We start from the raw sequence: 21,621 nt of genomic DNA, 5'->3' as shown, positions 1-21,621 counted from the left end.
TGCATCAAATATTCAAAAATATTGGGACACCCAACTTTTCCAACATACAGTGGCTGCCGAAAGTGTGGAAACATCTAGTCTTTTATTGTTTTTAAGACGCATGCATTTGTTTCTATGCAAAGACACACAAGAATTGAAATCCAAATGTGACAGAAGAGGAAGAGAACAGGACAGGAGTCTCACCCATGGAGTCAAACACTCAGGTGGAAGGTTAATGGTTTGGGGTTGTTTCGGAGCAGGGAAGGTTGGAGACTTATTCTAAAAAGTGAAAGGAAACCTGAACCAACATTGCAACCGTTCGTTCCATACTTTAACACCATGCAACTCAATCTGGACTGCGGTTTATTAGCTCTATACGCATTATTTAGAGAGCAAACATTCTATCTATCTATCTATCTATCTATCTATCTATCTATCTATCTATCTATCTATCTATCTATCTATCTATCATCATCTGCCTAAGGGAGGATTTTTCAATGAAAATAAAGTGGAACATCTGAACATTTAAGTATTTATTTGGTCAAAGTAAAAATTTGATGCATTGGGGAAAAAAAAGGGACATGCACATGTCTCTCAGGAACCATAAAAGACTCGGGGCTTCCTAACGTTTGTATAACATGGTGGATGGGTGCAGATCGCCATCTAGTGGTAAAATCATGCAAACACATTTGTACATAGGATGTGTGCTGATTGCGACAGAAAATATCACAATGTTATATAACTTTGTTATACTTTTCTATTATCTCCATTATATCTATTATCTATATCACTCTTTTTATTGTTTCTCCTTTTATCCTCTTACTTCTGTATCTTTTCTTGCTTTCTTGCTTTTGTCTTTCTTCATTCATCCTTCGTTTCTTCCACTTAGTTTATAAACGTTATCTAGTTTTTCACTATTCATTCTAGATGTCATTTATATCTCTCTAGAAACAAAACCTTCCTCAAACCAAACATCTGCTTCATCACTATAAACAATAAAATAATATAAACAAATTCACAGAAACCTGTTTGTTCTTTAGATATAATTTTTTTATTTCAGTTCAAACGGATCCAAAACCGAATCCACTTCGGTTTCACTCCTGAAGTTTCACACTGACTTTTTCTCTTCAAAATAAATCCAGAATATCCAGAGGAAAGATTTGGCCGAAGATTTTACACATATTTAATAAACTCTATAGAAGCCGAGCCACAACATCCTCAGAGACTCAGTCACATCATACATCATACACAACAAATCACCAAAATCATACACACCTTTATTATTATCGTTATTATTTCTACTCCATTTATTTTGGAGATGTGACACAACAAACACAGAGAGAAATCTCCATAACACGCATGCAATAGCCGGTTTAAAGACAACATTATGATGATGATGATGATAAGTAGTAGTAGTATTATTTTGTGTTGGAGTTTGAGTTGTGTTTGTGCTGTGTTGGTTTATTTTTGTGTTTGCTCAATGATGGAGAGATGAAAAGGGGCAGGTGGATGGATTGTGTTGAGCTGCCACATGAATGAACCGTAACTGATCCTGGTTTCAGCTTCCACTTGTGTGGTAATCTACAATAAAAACACAGGTGATTCGAACCAGGTAGAGAAAAGGAAAAAAAAAACGTGTACAAACATGTGCAGAGATACTGAGCACTCGTATAAATGTGCTTTTGGTTTTGGTCTAAATGCTAAAATAACGTCACTGTAATACGTCAGGATCGTTCATTTGTGCTATAAAAAATTAACAAAAATGTAAAAAAAAAAAAATGCACATTTAAAAAGACGTATTGATCACCACAAATGGGAAATCTAATCCACCAAAAAAGGTACACAAAATTAAAAAAAATAAAAAACAAGGCCGTTCTATATATAATACAATATATTTCTGCACAACATTCACTTATCAATGTAAAAAAAAAAGACAGTAGATTAAAAATAAAATAAAATAAATCAACCCTGTACGGTATTGCAAATGTCATATGGCACATTTATAAATTCATCAAAAGAAACATCAACGTCTGATCCAAACACGATAGCAGCCAATGTGTAGAAGAACCAGTTCAGGTGTGCGCAGTTGTGTGCTGCTTGTTCCAACGCTAGATGGCGCCAAAAAGGTGTGACATACCGAAGACCAGAGGAAGACCACACCCACAGTCATTCTCAGCGTTTTAGCGACACCTACAGTACTGTAACTTTTTTCAGAAGCTTCTTAGGTGAGAACCTTACAGTTCCAGGAGAACCTCCTGCTTCCTTCAAACATTCAGCTAAAATTAGTCATGCTTTCAAGACACCTTCCATGAAGTCTTCCTGATCAGCTGATCTGTCACTCTTTTAGGGTCAAGAAATAGGCCTTACGTCTGATCCGAATGACTTACAGGTGAAAAAGCAAGTAGGAAACTCGCGCACACACACAGAAAGGGGATGAGATACTGACGTGCAGGAGGCAGATGGACAGAGGGCGAAAGAGGCACGGTATCGAGAGAAAAAGGCCATTCCGTGATTCGAGGAGACGAAACGCACAGCAGCATGAGTGAGAAACGCGACAGAATCGCAGCAAGGGCCGTCACACGTACACGAACAGGCGTGCATGCAGACTCGGGTTCGAGGAGGAAGCAAAAAAAAGGGAGAGAGACGGATAAAACCGACACGGCGAATTGAAATAAATATAACTACACACACTACGAAGGCAAGCCCTTGCAAAAAAGCGTCGATTAACCACACGACAAAGTTCACAAAGACGAGAACGAAGACGAAAGCCTTATCGCTGCTTTAAAATGTCTTCCGCTTTAATTAGGAAAAAAACCTAATTTAATCTGAATTTCTTTTCTGCCTACACTGAGAGGAGTAGCCGCCGTTGGTCTCGATTGCCTCGGATCGACTCAAAGCCGAAAAACATCGTCCATCTTAAAATAATGATCATCATTTAAAAGGAATATTGTTATACATATAAAGGATTCCCGTATCTCTGTTTTAACAATGAACAAAGTGATATATTCATCTCAGCTTCTGCTTTCGGCACTGTTCGATTATTCTAGAACCTTTTTGCAGAATTTGGTCGAGATTGCAATTTTTCCCCGATAAATATCAATAAATATGACTCCATATTAAAGCTGCAGTGAGTAACTTTTTTTGTGCTCATAATAAAAAAAGGAAATAAAAACGTGTGCAAATTTCGACAGTCTCGAGAAACTGAAAGGTCCATTTTGCAATTGTTTTTTTTTTTTTTTTTAAGATTTATACATCATCGCAAATCGACGCCATTGTATTAGGCACGGGAAATAAGGTTCAGCTGCTATTTATAAAACTGTCGGTGTGAAGCCAGAAACTGACCCAGAATCATCTTAAAAGGCAAAACAGTGTCATTAAATGTGACTAAAATATTTCTCCAATTTTCTGGATGTTACATACTGCAGCTTTAATGAAAAAAACCCCAGCAAATTAACGATCTAACACTGAGTGTACAACTCAATAAATAATCAGACAATGTTGTCGCCTGGTGCAGCTGCCCCAACCCGGAGTGTCCTTCTTGTTTCCGTGGCAACAGTCCGTTCGGAGAGGAGTGGACGGAGTTTGGGGGTCACATGAGGACGTTGGCACGCGTGTCTGGGAGTCGTAGTCCCACGAGGCCGCCGCCCACCAGCACGCCCGATGCCAGGAGGATGGGAATTGCTTTAGTGATGCCCACCAATGAGCCGAAGATCAGGTTCCCCAACACGGCTGCTAACTTACACATGGCATTACAGAACCCGAATCCGGTTCCCCTGCCACACACACACACACACACAAAAGAGGAAAATTATATGCATTTTGCATTCTAAATAAATCCATTGATTCATTTTAATTCACACTGAAGAAATCAGCAAACACATGGGTCATAAAAACAGTTTCATTTGTGACATGGAGAAAACCAGTGGTGGATGTTTTACAGATTTAGCAGTGTGTGTGTGTGTGTGTGTGTGTGTGTGTGTGTGTGTGTGTGTGTGTACCTCCTGTCGGTGGGATACAGCTCGGCTGTGACTACATCCAGGGAGTTCCAGGCGGATATGCTGAGGCCGTTATAGAGGCAGAGCATTGCGATCATCATCGACTCGCTGGTGCCAAACCACAGGAAGAAACAACTAATACCGGAGAGAACCATCGATCCTCCTGATCAACACCGAACAACATACAACATCAAAACCAAGGAAAACAGCTCCAATGTCCAGAATGTTTCAGTCCACATGCCTGATTGAGAGGCATCTTACAGTACATCTTACCCAGCATGCTCAACCGCCCGACTTTGTCCATCAGCAAGGCGGAGACTATGTTACCTGGCAAAACAGCCAGGGTTCCTAGGAAGTTAATAAAGTACACCCAGTAGGCACTGTAGTCATCATCGAATGTGACCTGGCAGCCCGTCTTATTGTGTGCAAATGTGATGTTGATCACCGAGGAGCCGATAAATTTTGAGTCGTCGATATCTGTGTATGAGAAACACGGATTAGTCCTATGCTTTATTTACAAAATCCATAACATCTCATTTATATGGTCTCCATCAAAATATACACGATATAAACCAAAGTTTGTGGACACCCCACCATAAGATTGGTATGTCCATTTTTTTGGACATCCCATTCCACATTTAGTCCCCATTTGATCTAAAATAACCTTTGCACTTCTAGGAACATGAGATTTTGTGGAGATTTGTGCTCATACAGTAAGTCAGATACTCATGTAGGTGAGGTGAGGAGGCCTGGGGTGCAGTCAATGTTCACATTAATCATATTTAATAAGGTTTAAAGCTCTACAGCAAGAGATCTTTCATATCTTCATGGAGCTGGCTTTATGGTTTGGGTCTGTTAGTTCAAGTAAAGGGAACATTTTGTGCATTTAAAGACAATATAATCCTGTATAACTGTGTGCCTTCAATTTTTGTGGAATACCAGGTGTCCCAATACTTTTGCCCAACACAATAGTCTCAGACAAGATGCTACGTTCTTAAATTCTTAAACTCAACACACCTGTCCAAGGTTTCAATTTCCAAATCAGAAATGTTTACTCTGTAGATTTCAGTGTATTCCTGCTTTATTATGGCGGCCATCTTGAGAAATGCAACCCATAATACCATCTACTCCTTCTGCTTCCACAACTCCTCTGATTTCCATCAAATCTGTCGTTCGGTGGTTCTAGTATTTCATTGTACTTTTGATTCATACTTCGATCCTACATTTAATTAAACTTCCTATCACTGCAGCATGACAGCACATCTGCTTCTTCCATCAGGTCCACCTCTTAGGTCCAGCCCTTTCCTCCACTGAGAGATTTTGATATTCTTTACTACTTGTTCAGCATCCAAAACAATATTGCTTCGTTTTGTTTCCGTGGGAAGCAAATCCATCAAACCGACAACCTCTATTATTATAGGAAATACTCTTTTGAAGATTTATCGCTGCTGTTTCCCTTGAGGAAATATATGATACACGTTGTTTGAGGCAGGGTCTGGGTTTTATCCTGCTGAAAGCTGTTTGTCCAGACCTGAAATCTTAATCAGATTAACATGTTCGTTGTGATGGCTTTGTCCTAAACAGCACTCTTCCAACGGAACACACTTAGTGACCCTAAATAACATAAGGAAACTCGCACGCCTTATTTTGTAGAATTGAATTCCTGTTTCAGTGAGAAATATAAGGACTTTAAGGAAATTAATATTAGTTTCGAAAGCAGAAAATCAATGATCAGGATTCGACCTGCATCTAAATGTCACATGACATTCCAGTAAAACACGTTTTCACACACATATACACCTGTATTATAGAAGAACGTGTCCAGGATGGTGCAGTTCTTGAAGAAAGTCCCGATTGAAGTGACATCTTCAAAGTAGCAGTTCTGGAAGATGGAATCTTTAAAGGTGACCGATTTAAACTTCATGCTGATGAACCTGAGGACAAACCGATTCACTTTATTTAAACTTCACTTACATTCAGTTGAATTTCAATGTTGGACAGCAAGGAAATATTTCTACTGTGTTACTGTATTTAAATACAATTTGAGAATAAGTTTCTTTTGGAACATCTAATTCACTATTTGCTGTTATAATAACATCCAATCTTCTGAAAAGATGTTCCACTAGACTTTGTAGAGATTTGTGGTCATTTAGCAATTAATTATTTGAAAATATCTTAATTAAACACATAAAGAGTATTCTTTAGAAATTTGTAGAAATGTCAATTTTCACTGGATGAATATTTACGCAGGACATTTGTACTTTTGCTGGTAGAATTAGACGCAAAAAATGGAACAAACATCCAATAGAATAAAAAATCATTATGTTTGATTTTATATAGAATGGTGACAGAATTTTTTTAAATGTTGCTAAACCTGTAAAAGAAAGCCTTATGTGATGCATGTGCAATCTAGTTTACTAGCAGGTATCCATCCAGCTAGATATATAAGCTGATGATTAAAGCAAATTTACACTATATATAATTATGAACGATTTTATATGATACAGTAAATCATCAAAACTTTGTATAGAAACTCTGACAGATCACCTCACTAACTCAAACTACTGATTACTGCTGTATAATGTGATGTTGCTCTGGTATACTCTCAGGATTAATGCACCAGTCCCCAGTGTACATTGTGTATAAGTAAAAACAGGGATTCATAATGAAGTATCAGATGAACCATCAAACATTCAGAAGTTGTTCTTGTTGAGGGAGAATGTGAAAAACAGATAGAGGCGTTTTAATTTCCTGTTGTTGTGGCATGATGCGATGATGTCCCACGAGTGTGTGTGTGTGTGTTTGGTGATAGTGATGGGATTCTTTAATACTTAAAGCACACCTGAACACACACAGACACACAAAACCTCAAACCTTATGTGTAAGGGTGGCAATAATTTTTAAACAATTCGATGTTTGCAAAAATGAATAAAGGAATAAATAAAAAAAAAATTACTAGTTTAAGATATGTTAAACAAGTAAATAAATGAAAGTTTTTATTTAATATATATTTAATACTGGTTGCAGGTTTTGATACTTTTTTGGTTTAAATGGTGCCAAAAGTTCTGGATGTGTACAGTAACATCGTTGCTTATTTTCACCAAGCATCTCACAAACCGAACCTGGAAACAACAACAGGGCTTCTATTGGTGATGTCACATGATCAAGTTTGTGACTGGCTCCGCCCACATTAACCCAGAAATATTTCTGTGACGTTTTTCAGATTTCTTACACCTTTTATGGCAAAATTGCTGTAATTGTGGACCTCTAAGTGGAAATTTCAAGACGAAATGACCCCAAAATAATAATGTGTTGAATTCTATGTTAATGCTAGCTATGTTAAATCAAACAATAGCAACCATCTACCACTGATACTGCAATTCAGGCTACCTATGCATAAATCCGGATAAATCCAAAAACGTGGTTTTTCGTCCAAAAAACGCTCCTCGTCCACACTATCCTTTTCAAATGTTTCCAAAAGTTGCTTATCCACCCTGAAACTACTGAAAACGGTAAAGTCCCTGTACTGCGCATGAGCAAACCGTAAGACGGTTCGGAGTGCGAAATGCATTTTACAATTCTTTGAAATGTTGTTGCAAATTTGTCCACTATCTTGGCTGAAATGGTCTGCGTCACGTGACTACATACGTCAAAGTTTTCGGAAGCCTTTTTCGAAAGGGCGTTTTCAAATTGATCAACTTTGAATAGCGTTTTCAAAAAGGCTACGTTTCTCTGACTAAAAACGCCATCTCAGTTTTAAACAAAGACTAAAAAGGAAAGAAAGATTTGTGAAGACATTGCCTCAGTAAGTCGGAATAACAACGCCCGAATGCTCCCAAATTCTTGGGGGAGTCTGGATGTCATTCTCACCTGTCGTTGATGAAGAACCCGTTGGAGTGCACCTGGTTTTCCAGCGTGAAGTTGAAAGTGAAGTCTTCGATGCGCTCGTTGTTGTGGATCTTTACCCTTGATGCATATTCATCCGCTTGGAGGTGCTTTATTACATCAGGGAACCACACTGAAAGACCGTAGTACCTGCAAACAGGATGTTACAATAAATCACAATGAACAGCATGTTAAAAGAAATCGAATGGACCAAGCAATTGGGTTTGTTCTTCACTAGATTAATGATTTTAACATTCTTAATACGTATAGAGAGCTAGCTACATAGTTAGTTATTTGTGTCATTTGTGTATCTCCAAAAGTATTATTTTATGCTCAACAATGGATCTGACCAGGAATCCAGGAAATAAGAAAAGATATAAATTAAACTTGTGATGTAATAAATACTTATAATTGTATTACTGTTAAGTGTTTGTGACGAGTTTTGTGGACGCCATGTTGGATTTTTCGGACCTTTCCATCACAGCGATTACAATTTCAAAGATTTTAATAGATATAAATAGAATTTCTGAAGGTTTTTGGCATTTAATAAATTTTGGGTGTCAAAAATGAGAACCCTTAAAAGGAATAGAAAGATTAGAACTTAGAAGAAAGAAAAGAGGAAGTGATTTGTGGGAAGAAGAGAAGAGAGAAAGAATGATGATGCCCCTCTACAGTCCACCTACTCGAACGATCCGTGACAGTTTACTACATGTTTTACATGTTGAGAGAAAAAGATGTGTTGGTCTCACCATGTTCTAGTGGGTGGATACACACACACACACACACACACACACACACACACACACACACACACACACGATGGAAGATTAAGGATAACAAAACAACAGGATTACAGCTCCTGTAGATCAAAAAACCTCTAGTGTTTATAGAAGAATAAATGCTTGAGGGGGTGGAAGAGCGCTGGCTGAGTGCACATCTATCGTAGCGATAATATTTTAGCAAACAGAAAAGAAATACAAATGATTTGATGATAAGTTTCCTAATATATTTAGAAAGGTTTGCTGTTATTACATACAGTATATGAAGTATAATAATGCAGTAATTACAAAATAATAAACAGCAAGTGAACTATTAACTAAAAGTTTCCTATTTTACTTAACGTTAGTTTGCTAGTTCAGCAGACGAACAAAAAATAACTGAGCCTTTAGCTTTAACAGATTAGTATAAGTATACATTTTCTAGTTATCCGCTGTTCTAACATATTAATGCTTTTGTATTACATAAAGTTCAAGGCTAATTTAAAAATGCTTCTTTTAATTTGCTAGCTAACATTACACAAGTATTGTGATTACAGATAAATCTGTCCCCCTAGCGCAGCTCTGCCTCTGGGCCTATACGCACAATGCCCATGATGACAACAGTAATTAGACCGACACTGGGCCGTCTTACGCAGCTCCGCCTCTGGGCCTGTCCACATTAACGACAGCTACCGTTAGCGCAGCAATTACAAAAGGACAGCACCTCATTACACTGCCACAGACACACCATTAATGTTTGTTTGTTTGTGACAAAAAGTGCAAGTGTGTCTGAGAAAGCGAGAGAGGTCATCCCTTTCTCACTTTCCATTCGGTCAGAAAAGGTTATATCGATGAGAATGTGCTTAAGAAATATCCAGCACCCATCAATTTTGATTTCTACAACCCAAAAGTCTATGTTTTCTCAAATATCCTGTCAGATTAGTTTATTTGGAACAATGTTAGGTTAGCTAGCTAGGCAGTGCTAGCATTGAACATAAATCCTTTCCAAAAATCCTTTTTAGATTAGCTTCTCCTAGCTAGCCAGAGTTAATTGTGATTTAAAACATACACAAGTTACCTTATAATAGCGACTTAGCTAGTATTACCATTACAAAATACTGTAACTACATGTGTTGCATGAAATCTCCCAACAAATTCGGTCAAGTTATCTGTCATGCTAGCTACATAGCTAATGTTTTTTATGACAAGAAGCCTTTCCAGAAATACTGTCAGATTGCCTCATCCTAGCTAGATAGTCTTATTTCGCTTTCTTTATCAGGTTTCCTCACATTAGTTTATAGTATCAGTAAACATTTCTGACATCAAACCTTATGTCAGATTAGATCATGCTAGCCTGACAATGAAAGTTTATCAATGTATACTGTTGTACAATGTAGAATGAACTTTGACACTTTAGCTAATGTTAGCTAGCTTGTAACGGCAAGCTAGTTGTTCTTGTAAGATTTCTAAATGTATATTTTGTTAATAATACTTATAAAAACACAGTTTATGTAAACTAACAAACTCATATTCCCTGATATTCATGTGTATACAATGTAAACTGCAATGACTTGAAGGCATGTGAAAGTCGAAAATCAGTGTATGAATGTGTGTGTGAGAGCAGGAAGGTTTTTTCTTTTTTTTACCCAAACGACAGAGAGAACCATACGATGGCAAGTTTCACCGTGTTGTCTTTCACAGGGTAATCCCAGCACTTTAGGAACGTTAGCCATATCTAAAAAACACACACACACACACACACACACACACACACACACACACACACACACACACACACACACACAAATACACAAATACACAAATTATGTATGCACAAAATACAGTTGTTTCCCTGACTGGAAAAAAAACTATAGATACAATCATCAAATTTGTAATGGTTTTAATAGATATAAAGGGAATTTAATTGGTTTAAATGGAAAGTCTAATGGTGTAACCCTATGAATCTTTACAGAAAATGTGTTGCCTTTAATTTATGCCATGTTATGTCTAAAGCCACGATGGACCAATAGAACACCTCTGGCAGCTTGTAGATCACTGAATGCCAGTTGATCATCCAGATTTAGATCCAATTTCTACACTGTTTTCTTTTGTGTTCCCAAACAAACAACTCTGTAGACACCACTTTGTAATGGTTTCAGAATGATTAATTTTCTGACTGTATTTGTAGTGGAAACCATTACAATTTGTGTGATGGTTGCTATTGTCTTTATTCAGTCAAGACATTATGACAGCTTTATGTAGAACTTGATATTCTTCGGAGTTCCCAGGATAGCCTCTGGAACAACTGCAACACTGACCAAGATATCCTGCTTTCTGAAGATAAGGGAATGTGTAGAGATCATGCTGATAGCTGAAATTGATGTAAAAGTGCAAATGTGCATGCTGTGTGTATGAGGCAAGCTGATGTGGACTCACTCCACGGAGTTCGCTCCGGATTCGGAAAAGGACTTTAGCCACAGGGTTTGCAGACTCAGACTGCATCTCAACAAACTCGTCCAACTGTTTAGGGATCTTTATACGGTTCACCTGCAGGGGGAGACACACTCAGAGCTGCACAGACAAAACAACACTGCAACACTACGATACAAGCCTAAACTTTTTCACTATCACAATGTGTTGCTTTGTTTTACTACCAAAATATACAGACATGCAACTTTCTGTCATCTTGACATGTATTTTCGTTTAGCAAATTTATAATTAAGATGACAGAGAATGCATTCACTGTAATAAATCGAACAATAGAAGGTCCTCACTAAGCTTAAAAAAAAAACAGTGTATAATACTCACAGTAAAAACCTTCTCTGGCTCTCCGCGTGCACGCATGTTAGTGTCGTGGATCTGTTTCAGCACCATCCACGCCTCGTCATGTTTCCCCGTCTATAAATACATATATATATTAAAAAACAGTATTCAGATATACTTACAACATAAAAACCACACATCATCTTCAGCATGAAAATGGGTACTCAGATTCATCGCACCAACCTAACATGGATTATTTAGCTATAATGGAATATCTGAGTGTTTTAGGTGTAAGTTATCACACAAATATACACACACTCACCTCCAGAAAAAAGCGTGGACTTTCTGGCATGAAGGTAAGAGCGACGACTGCGCAGACACACGGTAATGCGCAGACGACCACAAAAACTCTCCAACTGTGGAACTGATACGCTGAGCCCATGCTGAAACTCCAGCCTGCACGCACACACACACACACACACACACACACACACACACACACACACACACACACACACACATGAAAGTCCATTAAAAAATACTGTAAATACTGTACTGTAAATAAATATACTCAAAACAAGAAAAAATATATAATACCCCTTTTTGTTTCTACTAATGAGTTTAAAGGATAATGTGATTGAGGAAAACAATGTGTGAAATATCTTGCATCAATTGGGGTCCTTATTCCATTTAACTGCTGCTGGAAGAAGGTAAAATATTACAACTTTGACTAAGCTGTGATCATAATGGAGTCAATTGGTGCAGCAAAGCTGTTTCATCACTGTGAGGATCCCGTGCAAGACAAGAACTGTAGAAGCGTAGTATCAATCGTGTCCAGCCCTTCACACACACACACACACACACACACACACACACACACACACACACACACCATTCACAAAAATCTAAGACCACTATCTAGCAGCCTTGCCTTACTTCCCACTGAACCTGAACATCTGGATCGTTATCTGGCAGCTCAGCCTCTCTGTACCTGCAGAGACTGAAGAGATACTTATGCTGTGAAGATAGCGTCTCCCATCCACCAGGCTGGATCATTATCTGACAAAGCTCTAACAGTAATGACAGTAATGAAAAACCCTAAAAAAGAGCTTAGAGATCACTATCTGCCAGCGCTGCTCTCTCTGAGGGTCAGCTTAAATAAAACAAAGGCATAATAGTGAGCAGTGGTGTGTTCATTACACTCTGAATACTGGGTCTTTATTTTGGTCAGTGTGTGAGTGACCAAGTGGTTGGGAATTTCTTCACCAAAGAAACCATCATTATTGGCAAAAAAAAAAAGCTGAAATAATTTATATATAAAACAGGTGTTCAAACAATATATTTTCCTTTTTATTGAAACTTTACTTGTGAAAAATTCAAGTCAAATTCATTGTTGGAATTTTTGAACTTAATTCTAACTTAATGTATTTGTGTTTGTATGTGTGTGTGTGTACTGTATGTGTGTGTGCATACTTTGCCCTGATTAAGCCCTATTTGTGTTTGTGTGTATGAGTGTGTGTTTGAGTGTGCATATATTTTGACAAACTCAGCCCTATATGTGTGTATATATGTATGTATGCATATGTGTGTGTGTGTGTGTGTGTGTGTATACAGTATATATATATATATATATATATATATATATATATATATATATATATATATATATATATATATATATATATATATGTGTGCACTTACTTTGTCAGACTCAGCCCTGTGTGTGTGTGTGTGTGTGTGCTGCAGCTGTAGAGAATCTCATTATATGGATTAGGAGTATAATAGACTGGATTGCATGGCTCACTGGCTCGGCTGTTGCTCATATTGATGTCGTTTCCACACACACACACACACACACACACACACACACACACACACACACACACACACACACACACACACACATTTACAGTATATTGCACATCACTGAAGAAGCAGAGACTTGAAAACTAAAAACAATGCGGCGTAGCACAACGCAATGTAACAGAGAAGCTGAGATGCGAGTCCACTCACGACTACAGCACAAAATGCACAAATATATCTGCATAACCATCGAAACAGTTACTAAAACACACACACACACACACACACACACACACACACACACACACACACACACACACACACACAGACCCTCATCAGCACTCCTCCCTCCCCAACCACACAGATGTGGAAGCATTGCGGCAGAACCACATTTACACACTCACACACACCAGCGGCTCTGAACAGGGTGTTTGCAACAAGACAGGCCAATCAATTGACCTCAATTACGAGTACAGTCGTTTGCCAGACTCAGTGAAAGGGAAAGGGAGGAGAGAGGGATGACAGGGAGGAGAGAGGAATTAGTGAGCTTTTTGTCAAGAAGTCTGTTATGAAATGCCATCGGGATGGAATTCTGGCACAGACAAAAGACAAAACAGCTAACTCCAACGCTAAAGCTAATTAACTCTATTTGATGGAAGACTTATACAGAATACAGTGTGGTATTTCATGAGACAACTGACTTCAGGTTTAATGGATTTGAACCAGACACAATCAATTATTGTGTTTATTACTAAAATCATGATTATTTATTATGTATAAAAGCCATTTCATGGTCTTAAGGATACTTATATGCAAGATGGCTGCCTTTGCAGGTCTTGTGGTCACGTGGACCATCCCAAGTTATTGCAGCAGCTTACATTAATTGCTGTTTGCTGTTTGTTAGTTAATTTCTCAACTATATTTTGCAAAATCAGTTGTTCCTTTTTAATCACGAGCGGATAAAAACTTGCCAAAATATTATAACAGGAACATTATCGCCACAATAAATCATACAAGTGAAGTCATGTTTTACCAAGTGTATCTCTACTTTAACTCAACCACATGGTTTGTGCACGGTTTTCTGGATTTTCGAGATAAGGGAATACTTTTCAAGCATTTGTAGCTGTTTTTGATTCATCGTTATGGATGAAATGAGGTGGAGGTGGAAATACATTGTGGATGGTTCATCACCAGTTCCATACTCATTCATACCCACTGGAATGTTGTTTAAAGATGGGAGGAAATCATCGATGAACCCCATGTGGACACAAGAAGAATACATGGCACACAGAAGGCAACCCTTTCCATCAACCCTCTCTATCATCTCTTGTCTCACTTTCTTATTTTCCTCTACTCTCCCTTCATGAAACTGTATCTCTCCCTTTTTTTTCCACTTCTAATGTTCCTTTCGCTCTCACTTTCTCGCTCTCCTCCTCTTTTTTCCCCTCTGCACCTCTCTGCGTTCACATTCATTCGGTATTGTGTGCCTTCATCCTTTAAATATCCTTAACGCAGCCTTCATTAATCATTTTCACCCGCCCCCTTTCCCTCCGGTTCTTCTCTCCACGCTCCCTCGCTTCCATTTCTACCCTCAAACAACCTCCTCTACTCTCTTTTGTTCCAGATATCGCCCTAATGCCGCTATATCCCTAGTTTTTAACCCGTCTCTCCTTTGTCTACGCCCATAATCCTCTATTTTACACGCATTAAGGTGTACGAGCGCATGGTCCGCATTAACATTATAAGATGATGCTACGTTTTCTTGTAAAGTACACTAATTTACTAATTAGACCATTATTAATTATGTTATTAGGTGGATGCCCCGCCCCTAAATTCTTTGCTGCAGTGTTATCATTTATACCATCTTCTTTGTAAGTCACATTAATGCAGAAACCCTTTTTTTTTACATTTATGCATCTTCAGAGTCCCATATAGTTATAGTCAAGGTTATTTTTTTTGTCTTATTCGTGTTGCTGTAATTAACCGTAACTATTACCTCTGCAGGACTTTGCCCAAGCATTTGTTTGCACAGCATGTGCACATTTTCTTGCATATTTGCACTATTTTCATTTAGTTTTTGCACAAATTTCATTATTTATGTGTTTTAGGTTATATGCTTTATAATTTATGTCAGAGCTCCCTAGAAGGATTCACAGAATTTCATTGTATGCTGTAATCACTTACGTACATAACAATCAAGAAAATCTTGAAGTTAGAATTTTTTATTCCTTATCCCAGACCTGCAAAACAACTGTCTCTACTGTATAAAACTTATAAAAGGTTTAAAAAACAAACTTGACAATAGGCTGTGGGAAGAAAGTAAATGCAGCATGAAAGTAAATGTTCTCACCTCACTCCATAATTAGCTTTTAGTTGATTGTCACAATGTACTTTCAAGTACACATGTACATAAAATTAAAAAATGTTTAAATAACTAAATAATTTATTCAGTCCAATGGGAAATTTACAGCTTTCAGCAGTATCCACAAACATTGGCAATAAGGCATGCAATAAATACAAAAAAATACTAAATACTACAAATATAAAGGTAAGTTAAAGAAAAGAATCTGTGCAGTGTTTGTTAACTCTGCGCAAGTTAAGTGTTGTGTTTTATCGAGTCGAAATCGTTTTGGAGAGTTATGTGCAAACCGGAGTGTTAATGTGCATAGTGTACAGTGTGTAGTGCAGTTCATAAAAATTAATTCACATTTGCTATATTTAATTTCAATAAAAATTTTAGAAGCTTTAAAATAAAATAAACATTTTTTCGAGATCTGCCACAATGGCATTTTTTCACTTTTATCACCTCACTGTGATAATATTATAATAAACAGGGCCATTTCGAGCCTTTTTGGCACCCTGAGCGAGAATCCTATTCTAATGGCTCCGCCCTCCAACCACAAAGCTCCATCCCGCACACTATTCAAATCATTCACAACCTTCCATAAAAAAGGTTAAACACAACTAATGAATGCAAATTTGTAAAAGTATGTAAACAGATACTGTAAAATAAACTTCAGCAGGTGAATAATTAAAATGGGCGAGGGTGGCGACGGGGCAGGGGGGCACTCATTGGCACCCCCACAGTTCTATAAAAAAATTAAAAAAGAAAAATAAAGTCTATGCATCATTTAATTCTGGGCACAGAACACACAATGTAGCATGATTTTTTGTGTTTTATGTGTAGGAGCAACATACACTGTTTACTGAATGGCTGGAGCTCTCTTCACTCACCGTAATGAGGGATAATAGCCCATGCCATGGCCGAAGCGTAGATGCCGCCTATCATCCAGAACATGCAGAGCCAGCTCAGGTGCTCGCCACGCTTCTCCCTCGCCAGGAATTCGGCAAAGTACGAGAACACGATGGGCACAGCCCCTCCAATCCTGCAGTGGAGCATGGGGAAAACAAAATACAGTACATCCGAATTACACTTCTATCTATACAATGTGGCTCTGGCATCACCGATTTTTGGGGTCTTATATTCTTGAAGAGTGGACCAGAAGTCTGGACTTTAACAAGGCCACTACAAAACCTTAATTAATTTTTTTTCAGCCATTAAGAGGTGAACTTACTGGTGTGTTTCGGATCATTGTCCAAGTGCACTTGAGCTTGAGGTCATGAACGTGCTAGATGATCTGAATCACTTAAGTGTGACAAATATGCAAAAAAAAAAAACCAGGAAGGGTGCACATACTTTTTCACAGCACGCTTATTTAATCAGAGTCAAACAGAATCTATCTTGGGATGACCTCTGACCCCGGAGGTGTGCGTATGACCTGAGAGACGCTAACGAATAGCAAAAAAGAAGGATGTAGAATGGAGAGTGATGGTGGGGGGAAGTGGCAGTGCTAAGGATCAGCACTCTACAAGGACAAAGCACAGGCTGTTCGTTCAATTAGCAATAAAACACACTGCTGTACTTATCCTACTGCAACCACCCCCCTCCATCTATCGCTCTTTCTTTCTCTGTGTCCCTCTTTCTTCCCTTCGTTCTTTCTCTCTCTCTCTCTCTCTCTTTCTGCTGCAAAGTCAGAGCTGAACACTGCTCACCAGCCTGGCTGAACCCCCTGGCACTGACCCATAACTTACATGAGGAGTGATATTAAAGGAAGGATAGAAAGAGAGAGAGGAGGAAAAAAGGGGGAAAAGGAACTAAAAAAAAAAAGAACAAAAAGCAATGAAGTGTGTGGTCTGGAGAAAAGTGTGTGTCACTCAGACAGAAGTCATTATCTCAGTATGGAGCCAGACCAAATGTTCAAAAAGGACCAGGCATGTGTGTGTGTGTCTGTGTGTGTCTGTGTGTTGTGTGTATACTCCAAAGTACACAAACCTCATAGGGAGACAAAAGGAGCTCGGTACTAGCCTGAGGTCAAATTGAGGTCAGACCCCTGCTGGAGCCCAATCAAACAAAAAACTGCTCCCTGGGCTGCTGTAAAGAGCACTCAAGAAATAAAAACAGCTCTGGATGAAGATAATTTAAGAGTGCTCGATCCAGCACTGATTTCATCCCGCTGCAAAAATAAAACCGCACCGTAGATGCAGTGCACAAAAAAAACCCTATAAAAGAATTTGTGCTTCCCGAGAGTAAAGATTCCCATCTTTCAGAAATCACTCTCTGTATGGAATTACACGTAGTTCCCAGAGTTACGATGGAGATGCATTACAATGACTGACAATGATCGTAACTTGAAAATATGTTCAATTGTTTACAAATTACAGTATACTACCCCATACCAATCACCATTCTTTAAGATTCCTGTGTAGGCTACTCCATGTCCCAACTTACGATATTTTCAAGATACAATCGTGTCATTGCGACGCATCTCCATCGTAAGTCGGGGACTACCTGTATATAATTTAGCAAAACAAAGCAAATTACACTACCATACTCTATAAAGTATCCAGTATATATGTATTTGGCAGCTGACACGTGGACGAGCACCGTTTTCAATAATGAAGGGCAGAAAATACACTGCTACGTTTGCTTGAGATTTTTTTTACAATTTTGTCATCATTATTCTCACAGTAAGATCGAAAAATCGAAGTTACTCCATCTGTATAGGGAAAGCACTGAAACAGTAAGAGCATAAAAAGTATGCTGTGTCATTCTATAATTCGATGCTTTTAGGGTGTGCTGTTATAGTTTAAGGTGATTATAGTGCCTCTGCTCCATCACACCTTCCAGGAAATGATTATTTTCCTACAAAAGCACACACAGTAGCATTTTTTTCCTTACACAATGCTAAAATATTCTATTTTTTGTCACGATCGTGGACAGATCACTTTTGTGACATCCAAAATCTCTTGGTTTCATTTGAGTTTGTAACCATTCAGTAACTACGCTCCCTTTTCCGATCATGGAGACACGTCCTAAAATATCTAGGTGGACTCCAGGTGGAGGGTTTGTGAAGGTCAAAACAGACCAAGCCAAGAATTTGTGAACTGAGGGACACTCACCCAAATCCTGAGAGCATCCTGCAGAAGAGGAAGGTGCTGTATCCCTGCACGAACGAGGACAGGAAGGCGAAGAAGCCGTTCACGGACATACACACCAGCAAACACTGCCTCCGGCCCACTTTATCCGACAAACCGCCCCAGAAAAATGCTCCAACCATCATCCCCAGGTACACAATACTACCTGTGGAGGACAGAGAGAAAGAACAGAAAGAGAAAACATGTTTAGCAGATTAAAAGAAAGTCATTACAAGCTGATTCAATTAGTTTTATTATGTATCTCTTCTGTGATTCTTTAATATCAAAATACATGACCCATAGACCATGTTTCCTTCATCAGGACTGCCACAAAGGCCACGCCTCCTTCTTTAGAAATTACAGTAAGGCCACACCTCCTACACATGGACCGACATCCATGCTGTTCCTGTTATCTTTTCACAATAACCAGTTTTGGCTCAAAATGAAAGAAAAAAATAGATGAACCGTCATATCTTCATGTTCAGATGAGTTCCAGATGCACAGCGAGACTTAGTAGTTTATTAAATTTGCTACATATTCTACCCGCTGATACTGACAAGAGACCATCTGGCCCATAACACACACCCACACACACCCACACACACTGTGCAAAATGCTGACTGTACAGACTAACATGTTATACAGAGAAAAGACTGTGTTTTTCCTATGCGTTTCACTCCTCAATATATAAAGTATCTCATCAATATGTAAATCCCTCGAGTCAATAAAATAAATGCTACATTTTCAGAATGACAAAATTATTTGTTTAAAAACAAATTCACTAAACGTGCTGAACGAATGAAGTTTGCACACTCTTTTTGACTTTGACTGCATCCCATCATGCACCACAAAGCAAAAGTAGAGGGCAGAAAACCAACAGAACCAATACGGCTAGACAGTTCATCTGCCTCTTCGTTTCCGTTTTTTACCCCTGGTCCCAAAATGAAAAATATAAAGCACACTAAATTGCGATCTTAGAAATTCCCTGCTATAATTAATTATATATATATATATATATATATATATATATATATATATATATATATATATATATATATATATATTAGTTTGTATTGTATTCTATTTGTTTCAAAATAAGAAGTGGGTGTGGCCTAAACCAAAAGTATAAGCACAAAATTTTTTTTGTACCTACCCACAATACTTTCAAACCCAAAATATATATAAAAAACATGAATTGTGTTACAGAAAACTAATAATCGAACCTTGAAAAAGCATCGCACGGTGTGCTTTTTGCATCCTGAGGCTCTATACAATTGAACTCTGCTCTCGATTTAAGTTTCTGTATTTGTGTTCAGACTGCCCTTTATCTGTTCATTCAGTTGCATCCCTGATGGAATCACGGGGCTTGGATGAAACAGATGTCGTTTTATTAACGCCTTTTAAACGTCTTAGTGCTCAGTGGGAATAAACTAGCTGACACAGCATCTCAGATACATTACACAAGGCCTGGCGTGATGACACTGTACTTAATACTCTTTTAAAAAGATGTTCCACTAGAGTTTGGAGTGTGCTTGTGGAGATTTGTGCTAATTAAGTGATGGTGTTAATAAAGAAAGGTCCTGATGTAGATGAGGTGCAGTCATCTAAAGCAGATCTTCGTAGAGCTGGCTTGTGCCCAGAAGCATTTTCTTGCTGGAACTGGTTTGGGTCTCCTAGTTCAAGTAAGGGGGAAAATGTCATTTCAATGCAACCAAAGAGGTCCTATACAATTGTGTGCCTCTTCAGGGAACAACCACATATGGTCCAATAGTTTTGTGCATTATGTGTATGACATATTTAACAGACAGAACACACAGTAACTGCGTTTATGAAGTCAAATTCTAATGAACTAATAATCATAATGATCAAAATGATCCAAAATGATCTAATCCTGGGGCTCTCTTTAACTAAACTACTGGAGCTATGCTTCCAATACTGGGCCCATGAGCAAGGCCCTTACCCTTCAGAAAGAAAAAATAAGGAAAGTAGCTTTATATATGCCATGTGTACAATACAGCAAAGTCTTTCTTCAAATATCCAGGTGAGGTGAAGAAGCTGGAGACAGAGCGCATGGTCAGCCATTATACCTGGAACAAAAAGCGTTAAAGGCCTTGCACAAAGGCCCTAACAGCAGCAGCTTGGAGATACTTGGGCCTTAACCACTAAATTACAACTTCCCTCCTTCAATTGGTCTGTTGTATAAATGAGATCATTGTGAGCCACTCTGGGGCATCTGCCAAATGCCATAAATGTGAATATAAAATATAAACCGAGTGCTTAAATGTGTTGCCATATTTTACCAGATTCCCACAGGACAGGAGGCACTGCAAGCATCGAAAAAAAAAAAAGAAAAAGCACGCCCTATGTCGACCGGCGAAGCTAAAAATGTTCTTGTATAAGATCAGTGCCTCATTTATACCCAAAGAAATGATACAAAACTCATATAAAAGTCTTCTTCCCTTGTATTTTCATTGTACACGTCAAATTTTTAATAAACTAATGGAAAGTTTTAGTTTTGGTCTAATAATCGACGTTCTCTGACGTGCTGTTTTTCTTTAATCCACCTGAGTTGGTATAAAGAGACAGGGATGATCAGATATTCACACACACACACACACACACACACACACACACACACACATACAGACATGCACACAAACGATAAACCCATTAAACGTTCCTCTGGCCGAGCTGCTAATAAAAATGTTAATTTGTGCTAAAGAAGCAGCAAGGAATGATCGTTTTCTGTCGTCTGATTCACCGTGAAAGAAAACGTGCGCTCGGATCTATCTCTCTGTCCTCACGGCGAGTTCCCGTAATGTTCTGAAGCCTTTCTGATGGGAGCTGATATGCAGAAAGCAGCCTGTGTTATCTGCACTCACAGGCATAATAAGGGAAGGCAGGTGATTCATTACAGGCTGACAAAAAGAGAACCTGGTGTTGCTACACACACACACACACAC

At 38.4% G+C, this 21,621-nt stretch overlaps 1 protein-coding gene across 1 annotated transcript in view; it reads right to left on the bottom strand.

Moving 5' to 3' along the window:
- Positions 1-1,011: 1,011 nt before the first annotated feature.
- The window catches only part of LOC124398372 (synaptic vesicle glycoprotein 2C), a 33,914-nt gene continuing 13,304 nt past the window's right edge, over positions 1,012-21,621 (bottom strand). The window contains exons 3-13 of the mRNA XM_046868519.1: positions 18,644-18,824; positions 16,418-16,569; positions 11,703-11,836; positions 11,426-11,515; positions 11,054-11,164; positions 10,264-10,352; positions 7,845-8,009; positions 5,775-5,908; positions 4,248-4,451; positions 3,978-4,137; positions 1,012-3,752 (exon numbers count right to left, since the gene is read on the bottom strand). Of these exons, the coding sequence (XP_046724475.1) occupies positions 3,569-3,752; positions 3,978-4,137; positions 4,248-4,451; positions 5,775-5,908; positions 7,845-8,009; positions 10,264-10,352; positions 11,054-11,164; positions 11,426-11,515; positions 11,703-11,836; positions 16,418-16,569; positions 18,644-18,824 (1,604 nt within the window). The 3' untranslated portion in view covers positions 1,012-3,568. The remainder of the gene's footprint in view (positions 3,753-3,977; positions 4,138-4,247; positions 4,452-5,774; positions 5,909-7,844; positions 8,010-10,263; positions 10,353-11,053; positions 11,165-11,425; positions 11,516-11,702; positions 11,837-16,417; positions 16,570-18,643; positions 18,825-21,621) is intronic.

Source organism: Silurus meridionalis, chromosome 15, assembly GCF_014805685.1.
Source record: "Silurus meridionalis isolate SWU-2019-XX chromosome 15, ASM1480568v1, whole genome shotgun sequence".
NCBI classification, from domain to species: Eukaryota; Metazoa; Chordata; class Actinopteri; order Siluriformes; family Siluridae; genus Silurus; species Silurus meridionalis.
This window is presented reverse-complemented; position numbering and strand designations above follow the sequence as displayed.